A 13540-nucleotide genomic window follows, 5' to 3' on the forward strand; every position below is an offset into this window, starting at 1 on the left:
ACATCTACAATTTTTGGCATAGAGGTTAAGAAAAAAATTCTGGTTTCAAAACTGTTCGCGTTCACAAAATTGGACGATGCGCGAAAAAGTAATAGCGGTTTTTATTCTCATATAAAGAACAAATAGTTAAAAATATCTTATTTGTTGTTATGAAAAAATGTATGCATAAACAGCATTCCAAATCTGTTTAAATAGTTATTATAATTTTCGCGGAAAATCAACAAATAATAAAAATTTTTGAAGTAAATCCATATTATCCTGTCCCAGAGTCCGTACAAACCCTCAACAAATAAATTAAAAAATATTTGCGGAATCTAGACAATGCGTAGAAAAATATGATATCAAATTTATAGAGATTGGGTACATAAATTGCATATTATAGCAACAACAAAAGAGAAAAACTTATTATTGGAAAATATTATTGCAAATATGTATATTTTTTGGTTTGACTCGAAAAATTAGAAAAACAAATATTTGGGAGTTCTCCAACTATTTCGCTAAAATCCCATACAATAATTAATGTGTACTGCTAAAACTTCATCAAGAAATATAGTTTACCATCGTGAAAGCTTATTTGCTTACTTTGATAAGTTATAAGGATAGGAAATTAAGAGTAATATTGAAATTACAATAAAATCAGTTGATGTGCAATAAAATCAGTTGATGCGCATCCGTTTTTGGATACAGCGAATCAATCTTTTTCAATATTTATGCATATTTCGATGTTTCACTCAGCGGTCATTGTGTGCCGTCAGTTGCATCTCACAATGCCAAAAACCTTAAAGTGGGCAAAAATCGCGCAATTTGCATAAGATTTTGATGCGCATCCGGTTTATTACAAATATTTATACATATATTTCAAATAGATTCTTTAAGAACCGCGGATGTTCCTCCACATTCCATTTTTTGGTAAAAACCCGATATTACTCGCGAATCTCTGTAATTTATGACACGCGTTTTCGCACATATTATAATCGCGTATAAAGTATTCCATTTATGTAAATAATTTTAAAGAAAATCGCGGTTTAATACGCCGATTTGTCAAAATACATTTTTGCCGATTTTCCAAGGTATCTATATCCGCGGTTTTAGTGGATGGATTCGATCGCGGAAGGTCTTATCAGATCCGTCGCGTAATAAACTAAATTCACTCGGGATACAAAGGAAAATGAATTGCATTTGTAAATTTTAAACGCAAAAAATAGGTTTTTAAAAAAATGCACGCATCAAATATTGGCCTTTAGACTCCAATTACTAGGATGCTGTAAGGAGCACACTCATGAGATATGCCTTAAACGACGTAAAATCACGAGTTCTATAATCCATAAAAATACTTGTTGGCTTCAACCCATTTTTACTATTTTTTCTACATTGATGCCAACACAGCTTCCACGTAAATTAATTTTAATGGTCGACCTTATAGGATTCCTCCTAAAACACTTCATTTTAAAGAATTTCAATCATGCTCTATAGAATATGTTAACAGTTCGCGAATTCTGAATGGGTGAAACTCGGATTCATCGATTGTAAAATATTTTTGGTTTTCGCCATATATGTGTTCTGTTCCAGAACCTGCAAGAATCTACTATTTTTTACTACGATAACATTTTTTCCTTTATGTTATCGGGGAATATAGTAAAAATTAGTAGATTCTTGGAGTTCTGGAACAAATCAATGGTTAGGATGGTCGTAGAGAAAATCTGATTAGACAGAAACTCGTTTTATTGCAAAATAAATTAGGCCCAGAAATGTTTTCATATTTTGTATATCGTGCATATTTTTACATATCTGCATAAAATGAGCATATCTTCATATAGGCCCCATAGAATGATACCTCCCGATTTTCGGTATTTTGAAGGTTGTGGCTGTGGTTATACATTTCTCTATTTTATTGACTTGTCTGAAGAGAATTTTAAACAGAAAAATTGTACACACATACATTTTTGTACCTATTATTAAAATTTTTGGATATTTGAACTAAAGGTATACGAACAGTACTTAAATTAAATTAAAAGTATCAATTAAAATAGGTATTAGTACATCAAAATTTTCAGTGTCCACCATTTTCATATTAAAAATTGTTTACTTGTATATTATTCCCTTTCCGAATACAAAGTAGCGGGCATTTTGCTAGTAATGTATAAAGCTAGGTGGTACACATTGCCATTTTTGAATGACGATTTTTTGCAGTTATCGATAACTGTCCAACAACCACAAAACATTTTGTGGTTGCATGAGCTTTGTTCCTTTACTTTTTTAATGGTAAGAGTGGTAAAAGAGAAAAGTGTCAAAATTGTTCAAAATTGCTCTCTCATGAACATTTTTACCAGAAAAGTAAAGGAACGGAAGAATGGTAGATCCGGCAGCAATGTCAGAAAAAAACATAAAAAATCAATTTTCGTATTTTATTTTATAGTACGATTACAACGATTTGTGTACATTGTTCAATTTAAATTATGCTATGTTTACATTTACGAAATCCACTCGATTTCATCTGTCAAATCCATAGGTTAAACGTCAAATGGAATCCAATGGATTTCAGATGAGATTTCATTTGACGTTTGAACTATGGAATTGACAGATGAAATCGAGTGGATTTCGTAAATGTAAACTTAGCATAACTCTCAGAACGACGATAAAATATGTCCCATCCCTAACAAATGAGAGAATTTATCGAAATAAATTAAATATGACAGGAAAAATATAAAATTTAAAATTTATAAAAAACCCAAACATATTTAGAAAAGCTGCAAAACATGAATGAAAATTAATCGGTTTAACGACTAGTATACATTCAAGTTATAGCAAATTGTCTCTTCTCTTTTATTGCAGTTGCATTTCTTTTCCATCGTTTCAAATTCGCTTACAAATTTAGAAACAAATGGTCTGTTCCAGAACTGCAAGAATCTACTAATTTTTACTATTTTTTTCCGATAACATAAAGAAAAAAATGTTATCGTTGTAAAAAATAGTAGCTTCTCGCAGGTTCTGGAACAAAGCATATAATCAAATGCCTACCAGAAAGTCTGTATACCAAAAAGTTATAAAGTAAAAGGCAGGTCTCTCTCGTTAATTTTGAAAGTAGAAAAATTAAAAAAATTGCTGAAAACACCAAAATTGTGAGAAAAAATAGAAAAGATGAATAAAAATAATATAATAAATAATCAAATAGATATCTGAAAGAAGGACAAATTGTTTTTCAGTTCATATCAATTAATTTTACTCGTCTTTTGGACGAAACTTTCTTTAAAATCAGTAAATAAAACGTATAAAAATATGAATCATGTTGCTATGAATTTCGTACCATGTCGTATTAACGGGTTAATTCGTATACATAAATATGAGAACGAACAACCTGATTCAAATGCTGGTATGAACATGGCATTAGTCTTGCTATCGATAACACTACACATGCCGGTTCGTGATATCGATAGTTTTCACATCTCTAATGTTTAATATTTTGTAAACATACGTTTTTTCTCGTAGAAAACTTTTAAAAAATTTAACAAAAATGTCTGGAAACGGTGAGTTTTGAAGACAAAATCAAAATATTTTAGTAAATTACAACATTCTTCATTAACAGCAACTGAAGAACCTGCCGAAAAGAAACCCAAATTGGAAGAAACAAATAAAGAAAACACTGGCAATGAAGATGATGGTATGTAAACAACGAACAACTGAGTGTGGCGTCTTGCGAAGAGTCTAGAAAATTATTTTGGAACTTTCTTTTTACAGAAGAATTGGAAACACCATCTGCCTTTAATCCCAAATATCGCGTGTGTCCCTACCTGGATACCATCAATAGGCCATTGTTGGATTTTGATTTTGAAAAGCTTTGTTCCATATCACTGACCCGCATCAATGTTTATGCCTGTCTGGTGTGTGGTAAATATTTCCAGGGTCGGGGTACAAATACCCATGCCTATACACATTCAGTAGCCGAGGCTCATCATGTCTTCCTGAATTTGCAGACTTTGAGATTCTATTGCCTGCCAGATAATTATGAAATTATTGATTCTTCATTGGATGACATTAAATTTGTCCTGAATCCTACGTTTTCTCTCGTGGATATAAAAAATCTCGACAAAGCTGACCCCAAATATTCGCGTACCGTTGACGGTACTCTGTATTTACCGGGTGTTGTGGGTCTAAATAACATTAAGGCCAATGACTATTGCAATGTTGTACTTCATGCCTTGTCACATGTGGGTCCCTTGAGAGATTACTTCTTAAGGGAACAGCATTATGCCAAAATAAAAAGGCCACCAGGCGATTCTATATTCAATTTGGTACAACGTTTCGGTGAGCTAATGCGTAAAATGTGGAATCCTCGTAATTTCAAAGCTCATGTTTCGCCACATGAAATGTTACAGGCCGTGGTATTGTGGTCTAACAAGAGATTTCAAATTACCGAACAAGGTGATCCCATCGATTTCTTATCGTGGTTTTTACATACCCTCCATAGGGCTTTAAAGGGTACCAAGAAAGTTGATTCGTCTGTAATTTATAAAACATTTTTGGGGGAAATGAAAATTTATACACGCAAAATACCACCTGTCGATTTGGACGATACACAAAAATCATTGCTGTTGGCCACAGAGGAGTATCAAGAGAAATGCGAGGTAACAAATTTCCTTTACTTGACATGTGATCTCCCACCACCACCATTGTTCACTGATGAGTTCCGGGAGAATATAATACCTCAGGTGAATTTGTATCAACTGCTATCGAAATTTAATGGCACGACAGAAAAGGAATATAAAACCTATAAGGATAATTTCCTAAAGCGTTTCGAAGTTGCCCGCCTACCACAATTTATAATTTTGTATATAAAACGTTTTACCAAAAACACGTTCTTTTTGGAAAAGAATCCAACCATTGTGAATTTTCCCATCAAGTAAGTAGCTGGAAGAAATGTAATGTTTATGGAAGTGAAAATTAAAAATTTCTTTGCTTTCAGAAATGTGGACTTTGGCGACATCCTTTCAATCCAGAATCGAGAAAAAGTTGGCAATTGTAAATACAATCTGGTGGCGAATATTGTCCATGATGGTGAACCGAACAAGGGTACATATCGTGTACATATGTTGCACAAAGCCAATGGCCAGTGGTATGAAATGCAAGATCTGCATGTAACCGAAATCCTACCCCAAATGATTACATTAACCGAATCGTATATACAGATTTATGAAAGATGTACTGAATAAATATTACATTTAAGAGAAACATTTATACATTTTTTTAATGTCTGCTACGAACGTTTTTACTGTGGCCTTCGGTAACTGCTAAAAATTAAAAAAAAAAACACGTTTGTTGTGGCCTTTGGTGGATGCTAAAAATCTTTCAAAAATCTACGTTTATTGCGGCCTTTGGTGGCTGCTAAAAATCTTTAAAAATGGCTGCTAAAAATCTTTAAAAAATCCACGTTTATTGTGGCATTTAGTGGCTACTAAAAATCTTTAAAAAAAATCTACGTTTATTGTGGCCTTTGGTGGCTACTATAAATCTGAAAAGATACACGTTTATTGTGGCCTTTAGTGTCTACTAAAAATCTTTAAACTAAATCTACGTTTATTGTGGCCTTTGGTGGCTCCTAAAAATCTACAAAAAATCCACGTTTATTGTCATCTTTGATGGCTGCTAAACATCTTTAAAAAAATCCACGTTTCTCTTTGCCTTTGGTGGGTCCTAAAAATCTTTAAAAAAATCCACGTTTCTCTTTGCCTTTGGTGGGTCCTAAAAATCTTTAAAAAAATCCACGTTTCTCTTGGCCTTTGGTGGGTCCTAAAAATCTTTAAAAAATCCACGTTTCTCTTGGCCTTTGGTGGCTGCTAAAAATCTTTAAAAAATCCAGTTTTATTGTGGCCTTTGGTGGCTGCTAAAAATCTTTAAAAAATCCACGTTTATTGTGGCCTTTGGTGGCTACTAAAATCTTTAAAAAATCCACGTTTATCGTGGCCTTTGGTAGCTGCTAAAAATCTTTAAAAAAAATCCACGTTTATTGTGGCCTTTGGTTGCTCAAAAAATTCACGTTTATAGTGGCTTTGGTAGCTCCAAAAATTCTTTAAAAAAATCCACGTTTATTGTGGCCTTTGGTGGCAGCTAAAAATCTTTAAAAAATCCTTTGGTGGCGCCTATAAATCTGGAAAAAAATCCACGTATATTGGGGCCTTTGGTGGCTCCTAAAAATCTTCAAAAAATTCACGTTTATTGGGGGCTTTGGTGGCTCCTAAAAATCTTCAAAAAATCCACGTTTACTGGGGCCTTTGGTGTCTCTTAAAAATCTTCAAAAAATCCACGTTTATTGTGTGCTTCGGTGGCTCCAAAAATTCTTTAAAAAATCCACGTTTATTGTGGCCTTTGGTGGCTGCTAAAAATCTTCAAAAAATCCACGTTTATTGTGGCCTTTGGTGGCTGCTAAAAATCTACAAAAACTCCACGTTTATCGTGGCCTTTGGTGGCTACTAAAAATCTTTAAAAAATCCACGTTTATTGTGGACTTTGGTGCCTCCTATAAATATTAAACAAATCCACGTTTGTTTTGGCCTTTGTTTGGTCCAAAATCTTTAAAATGCAAATGCTTTTTTGGCATTCCTTCTAAAAATCAAAAATCCACGTCGCTTCTAAAACCATAAAACAAATTCACTTTACTTTTAAAAATCTTTAAAAACCACGCTTCTTGTGTTCTTTGGTTGCTTCTACAAATCTTAAAAAATCTTCCACTGTCTGTGTTTTTTCACTTATTGTGGAAATGGTGTAATTACTCTTTTGGTAAAGCTCATGCGCCGGCTCAAGCATTAGCAAATATATTAATACAACACACAGTCACATAAACTTACACCCCTCATATTTGGTGTGCTCCAGTTAATTTTTCCCAAATGAAAAACTAAACGAACGCAAAAAATCCCATCTTTAATAGGCATCAACTTTCAAAACAGTAAAGGTTTATTTGAACGCTTCAACCAAATATTCGAAGCTATGGCCGAAGGAACCTATGAGTTTGAATGTATGCGAGCCGAATTGTTGGGAATTGAAAAACCCAATCAAGAAGAATTTGAAAAGGCACGAGCAGAACGTTTAGAAAAGGAACAAGAAGAACGATTAGCGGCAGAGGCCCAGGTAAGAATTTGACATAATTGCAAATGAAACAAAATTTAATTGCCTCTTACATATGTAGGTACTAGAGGAACAGTATGAAGCTATGCAAGGTACTAACAGTAAACTTGACGAATTGAACAGCATTCTATCATCAACACAACAGAAAATCTTCCGCTTTAAACAAAGTGCTGCGGGTAGTCTATCGAACATATTTCGTTCTGGTTCGGTGGACATTGAGGCCTCTTCATCGAATACCTCATCGGCTGGTACCAGTAGACGTAATACCACAGCAAATGCCACGAATTTAAATGAAGCCGCCAAAGTTCTGGATGAAATCAAACAAAAGGAGGGTGAACCGGTTATACCCACAGAAAAAATACGTCAGGCCAAACTGGATGTCAACAAAAAGATGACATCACAATTGGATACTTTGGATGCTTTGATTAATAAGGCAGAGTCGGCTGAAATTGCCATGGCTGAGCAAACCAAAGAAATGCGTAAATTAGCCAAGTAAAGGAAGCCTTTGTTGGATGACACATTAAGTCATGGTCAAATTCTGTTCATTCATACATCTTCACACACTTGGCACAAAATCAAAATTTAAATCAATCAGAAAGAAACGTTAATTATTTCGCCATCGTCGTCATTTCGTCATTGTATGTTCACCCATCACCACTTTCTAGAGCACCATCTACTACTATACCATCATCTATGAAAAGCGAGTGAGTGTGAGAGTGTGGGGAAAAAGCCAAGCCAAGCTGCTATTTATGCTTTACCAGGTTCCCTGCAAATGTGTTTAAAGCTTAATGAGACCTTCCATAGTCTTGACCACCAACATCGAATACCACAGCCAAACAACAAATACAAGCCGCCTAGCCTATATTTATCCCAAATGGCATGGGACCGGAGCATCAGTGTATTATACTTAATATACTTAATCTATTCGCATGTTAGTGTTTTTACAAAATTATATGGAGTAAGGCGCCAATGTTATATTGCCCACTCCCCCAAAACATAGTTGTGATTGTAAAGTGTCGCATACATCGAATATGACATAGAAATATTGTGCGTTCCATTATTATCTTCTTGTCAATCCATAGAGAGTGTGTAACAACAATGTTTCCTCTAGACTTAGCACCACAACAACCTTCAATTATACGACAATGTTCAATTATAATGTTCCAGTAACAACAACACCACCACTACCGCCATCATTTAACACCACCAATATATGAAAATAAAACTCATAATAAATCTCATACATTACATTACGACGTTATGGATTCTATTATTTTTGTGTATCCCCTTAAGGGTCCTCGACAAGGAAGGGTGGGGTCTATAACAACGCTTTGTAATAGAAATAACTTTATGACATATGTACATATATCGTCACCATAAATGCCCAAAGACGTAATCCACATGAAATTCGAAATTCGTTTTTTTGATGGAATCTAATACATAAAGCTAAAATACACGCTCTGGCGCAATTTAAATCTTCTACGTTTAAAAATAAAGATCTTATTTAAGAAATGACAATTCGGAAGATGGGATAACATTTCAGATGTTATTGTAATGACGGATCCCAAAACCAAACGTTTTTAGTTTTTTTTTAGTTTCATTATTTACTCCCATTCGTACATGATTGATAATACTCTGAATACTCGCCCTCATAAGATTGGTATTCTATAAAATAGTTTTTCATTTTGTAACGTTTTTTGCTACTCCTGCAAAGTTTTGTGGGTTATGTCTTCGGGCATTTATGGTGACGATATGTATGTCTGTATGTTCATGCGTGTGTGTCATGTAAATATTAGGACAGTTAAGAATGCCTTTTGTGATGGGTTGTTTTGGGTAGTAATTGGCCATAAATTCAACTGCGAAGGACCTCCTTTTGAATTATTAAAAAATGCCACGGACATTTTGAGAAATTAAAGAATTTGACCATCAATGAAAACATTCATAGGTAGGTATATGGAATTTTTAAAAAATATTAGGAGGCACCGAAGGCCGCAATAAACGTGGGTTTTGGCCATATTTTTGGTAAAATTGGACACTGTGCGTTAGGTGATCAACTATATGTTCGGACGCCAGTCGTTTGTGGAACTCAGACACACCAAGTCCAAACCCCGTAGAGTGAAACAGGAAGTTCCCCAAGGAGGGGTGATATCTCCGGAACTGTTTAACCTCTACCTCTCTGAAATTCCACACCCTCCAGACGGCATAGATATCGTAATGTATACGGATTATTGTACGATCTTGGCATCGGGTCCCATCGTCGATGACATATGTGATAGGTTGAATGTCTACATAGCTGACCTAGTGCAGTTCTTCCATCTGAGGAACATGAAAATATCCGCCGCTAAATCCACTGCCACACTGTTCACCACTTGGACGGCCGAAATAAGGTTCCGCTGAACATATTGGTATATGGTGTACTGATTCGGACCACTAACTATCCCAAAATATTGGGTGTGACGTTGGATAGCATGTTTAAGGCGTCCGCGCAAGCCACAGCTATTTGCGATAAGATCAGAAGTAGGAACAAGGTGCTCAAGTCGCTGATCGGCAGCACTTGGGGAGCTGACAAAGAAACCTTGTTGACCACCTACAATGCAATAGGCCTGTCTGTGGTAAGCTAAGCGGCGCCAACGTGGTCTGCAAAGGTTAGTACTACGCAGTGGAAGAAGATTCAAACATGCCAGAATGCCGACCTGAGGACTGCAACAGGGTGCCTTCTTATGACACCAGTGGACCATCTTCATGAGGAGGCGAAGGTTTTACCCGTGCATCGCCACAATAAGATGTTGTCGATGCAGTACCTGCTTGGGTGTTATCGCAGTCGGCATCCCTGTCACGATTTACGTGGATTTTTAAAATAATTTTTGGAGCCACCAAAGGCCACAATAAACATGGTTTTTTTAAGGTATTATAACAGTCACCAAAGGCAATAATAAACGTGGATTTATTAATATAATTTTTGGAGCCACCAAAGGCAACAATGCACTTGGATTTTTAAAATAATTTTTGGAGCCGCCAAAGGCCACAATAAACGTGGATTTTTAAAATAATTTTTGGAGCCACCAAAGGCCACTATAAACGTGAATTGTTTAATGAATTTTTGGAGCCACCAAAGGCCACTATAAACGTGAATTGTTTAATGAATTTTTGGAGCCACCAAAGGCCACTATAAACGTGAATTGTTTAATGAATTTTCGGAGCCACCGAAGGCAAAAAAAAAAGTGTTTTTTTAAAGAATTTTTGGAGCCACCAAAGGCCACTATAAACGTGAATTGTTTAAAGAATTTTTGGAGCCACCAAGGATCACTATAAACGTGTTTTTTAAAGAATTTTTGGAGCCACCAAAGGTCACTATAAACGTGTTTTTTTTAAAGAATTTTTTGAGCCACTAAAGGCCACGATAAACGTGGATTTTAAAATAATTTTTGGAGCCACCAAAGGTCACAATAAACGTGGATTTTTAAAATAATTTTTGGAGCCACCAAAGGTCACAATAAACGTGGATTTTTAAAATAATTTTTGGAGCCACCAAAGGTCACAATAAACGTGGATTTTTAAAATAATTTTTGGAGCCACCAAAGGTCACAATAAACGTGGATTTTTAAAATAATTTTTGGAGCCACCAAAGGTCACAATAAACGTGGATTTTTAAAATAATTTTTGGAGCCACCAAAGGTCACAATAAACGTGGATTTTTAAAATAGTTTTTGGAGCCACGAAAGGTCACAATAAACGTGGATTTTTAAAATAATTTTTGGAGCCACCAAAGGTCACAATAAACGTGGATTTTTAAAATAATTTTTGGAGCCACCAAAGGTCACAATAAACGTGGGTTTTTTCAAGATTTTTGGAGCCACCAAAGCCTACAATAAACGTGGTTTTTTAAAGAATTTTTGGAGCCACCAAAGGCAACTATAAACGTGAATTGTTTAAAGAATTTTTGGAGCCACCAAAGGTCACTATAAACGTGTTTTTTAAAGAATTTTTGGAGCCACCAAAGGTCACTATAAACGTGGATTTTTAAAATAATTTTTGGAGCCACCAAAGGTCACAATAAACGTGGATTTTTAAAATAATTTTTGGAGCCACCAAAGGTCACAATAAACGTGGATTTTTAAAATAATTTTTGGAGCCACCAAAGGTCACAATAAACGTGGATTTTTAAAACAATTTTTGGAGCCACCAAAGGTCACAATAAACGTGGATTTTTAAAACAATTTTTGGAGCCACCAAAGGTCACAATAAACGTGGATTTTTAAAATAATTTTTGGAGCCACCAAAGGTCACAATAAACGTGAATTTTTAAAATAATTTTTGGAGCCACCAAAGTCCACAATAAACGTGTTTTTTTTTAAAGAATTTTTGGAGCCACCAAAGTCCACAATAAACGTGGCTTTTTTAAATGAATTTTTGGAGCCACCAAAGGCCACAATAAGCGTGGCTTTTTTAAATGAATTTTTGGAGCCACCAAAGGTCACAATAAATGTGGATTTTTAAAATAATGTTTGGAGCCACCAAAGGTCACAATAAACGTGGATTTTTAAAATAATTTTTGAAGCGACCATAGGCCACAATAAGCGTGGATTTTTAAAATAATTTTTGGAGCCAACATAGGCCACAATAAATGTGGATTTTTAAAATAATTTTTGGAGCCACCAAAGGTCACAATAAATGTTTATTTTTAAAATAATTTTTGGAGCCACCAAAGGCCACAACAAACGTGGATTTTTAAAATGATTTTTGGAGACAACATAGGTCACAATAAACGTGGATTTTTAAAATAATTTTTGAAGCGACCATAGGCCACAATAAGCGTGGATTTTTAAAATAATTTTTGGAGCCACCAAAGGTCACAATAAACGTGGATTTTTAAAATAATTTTTGGAGCCACCAAAGGTCACAATAAACGTGGATTTTTAAAATAATTTTTGGAGTGACCATAGGCCGCAATAAACGTCTTATATGAAAATAATTAAAATACATACACTAATACATTTCTATTGAAAAATATAACTCAGTGTAAAGGAATCTTTATTATTTCTATAGATTTCAGGTAACAATAAAGAATTACAATTTAATTCGTCCAAAAGATCATGGAATAAGTATGGTGATATTTTCAGTTTGAGTATATTAATATCCTGTTGCCAATAGGATAACATTGGTGGCTCGTTTTCATCCACATCATCATCATCGCTGTTGGGCTGCTGATCAATTTCAATTAATCGATATAGCAACTTGAAAGCTTGACTAATTCTAAGTTCAACATTTAGAAGATGTATCAGAGCATCTTTATCTTTACAGTCCAAATCTTGCAACTCTTTGTCGTTCTTAAGTACAGGTAAATTCTTCTCTAGTATTTGTACCAACAGATATTGAGGTTTTCGATTCGCCAGACTTGTTTCGAGTAGAACTTTGGTAAAATGCATATTCCTTAATAAGGGCTCTGGTGAGGGCAACGATGTTTCGTGGATTACCTTTAACATTAGTAACTGAAGAAGGTTGATCGCCGCATCATTAAATAAGCCAATAGGTTCCATCTCATCTTCCCGTTGCATTGTTACTGAATCAGTCCATAATTTAGCTGCCTTGCCTTCAAATATTGTCTCTCCCAAATATCTGCTACAACGTTTACAATACAGATGCTGTTCTCTCTCCTTGCTGGCATTTCTTATATTTTCCATATTCAATATTACAAATTGAAAGCCATAAAATACATCCTGAGTACGTGGCAATAACACCTCACTAAAGCTGGGACCATGATGACAGAAAAATTCGCTTATATCTATGGAACCGGAAGGGAATTCTCTAACTTTATCGTAGGACTTGTTACCACATAATGTTGATTCACATTGCTTGCAGTGCAGGGACACTCGTTGGCCTTCTTGAAGTTGAAATGTTGGAGTGGTTGGTTTTTCACTTCCATATTGAAATAAATCCTTAACATTTACACTTATCCGAAATGAAATATTCTCCTGATCCACAATAAGATTGCTAAAGGTTTCTGTTAAAATTGTAAAATACGGGTCAACTTTCACCTCCACCACCGTCGAATCGGAGGAATCTTTCACACGTATCAGACCATCTTCCACATTAATTCGTACAGATTCAAAATCTGTAATGGATTGTTGGAAGTTCAGAAAAACGTTCGCACAGCACAAATTTTGTCGAACTTCTATTACAACAAAGCGCAACATTTTCAATGACAGATGACAGGATCAACGAACGAAAGAAACGCGTAGACAAAAGAGATTGAACGATAAACAGAAATAATCAAAACAAAAATAAAATGGTGTGAAGCAGACGACGAAAAAGTTCGCCGCCCTGGTTATCTAATTTAACCGCCGACAATAAAAAAACCAAATCACACCGAAATAATAGCCCGACCGACGATGAGCTAATCACCACGAAATGATAACTTTTGCAG

At 35.0% G+C, this 13540-nt stretch overlaps 4 protein-coding genes across 4 annotated transcripts in view; 2 read left to right on the forward strand and 2 right to left on the reverse strand.

Annotated features, from left to right (window-relative positions):
- The window catches only part of Decay (Death executioner caspase related to Apopain/Yama), a 60917-nt gene that overhangs the window by 35799 nt on the left and 11578 nt on the right, over positions 1 to 13540 (reverse strand). The gene's annotated exons all lie outside the window — the stretch shown is intronic.
- Positions 3422 to 5226, forward strand: Usp39 (ubiquitin specific protease 39). The gene is made up of 4 exons (XM_073977768.1): positions 3422 to 3524; positions 3584 to 3658; positions 3736 to 4897; positions 4961 to 5226. Exons 1-4 carry the CDS (start codon positions 3512 to 3514, stop codon positions 5205 to 5207), a joined length of 1497 nt encoding a protein of 498 aa, XP_073833869.1. The 5' UTR covers positions 3422 to 3511; the 3' UTR covers positions 5208 to 5226.
- Positions 5226 to 8369, forward strand: LOC141399285 (uncharacterized). The gene is made up of 2 exons (XM_073977770.1): positions 5226 to 7119; positions 7178 to 8369. Exons 1-2 carry the CDS (start codon positions 6979 to 6981, stop codon positions 7610 to 7612), a joined length of 576 nt encoding a protein of 191 aa, XP_073833871.1. The 5' UTR covers positions 5226 to 6978; the 3' UTR covers positions 7613 to 8369.
- LOC141399287 (uncharacterized) lies at positions 12111 to 13491 on the reverse strand. Its single transcript, XM_073977772.1, has one exon. The coding sequence runs from the start codon at positions 13308 to 13310 to the stop codon at positions 12114 to 12116; it is 1197 nt and encodes a 398-aa protein (XP_073833873.1). The 5' UTR covers positions 13311 to 13491; the 3' UTR covers positions 12111 to 12113.

This window comes from Musca autumnalis, unplaced genomic scaffold, assembly GCF_047663935.1.
Source record: "Musca autumnalis isolate F117 unplaced genomic scaffold, ASM4766393v1 scaffold_3, whole genome shotgun sequence".
Lineage (NCBI taxonomy): Eukaryota > Metazoa > Arthropoda > Insecta > Diptera > Muscidae > Musca > Musca autumnalis.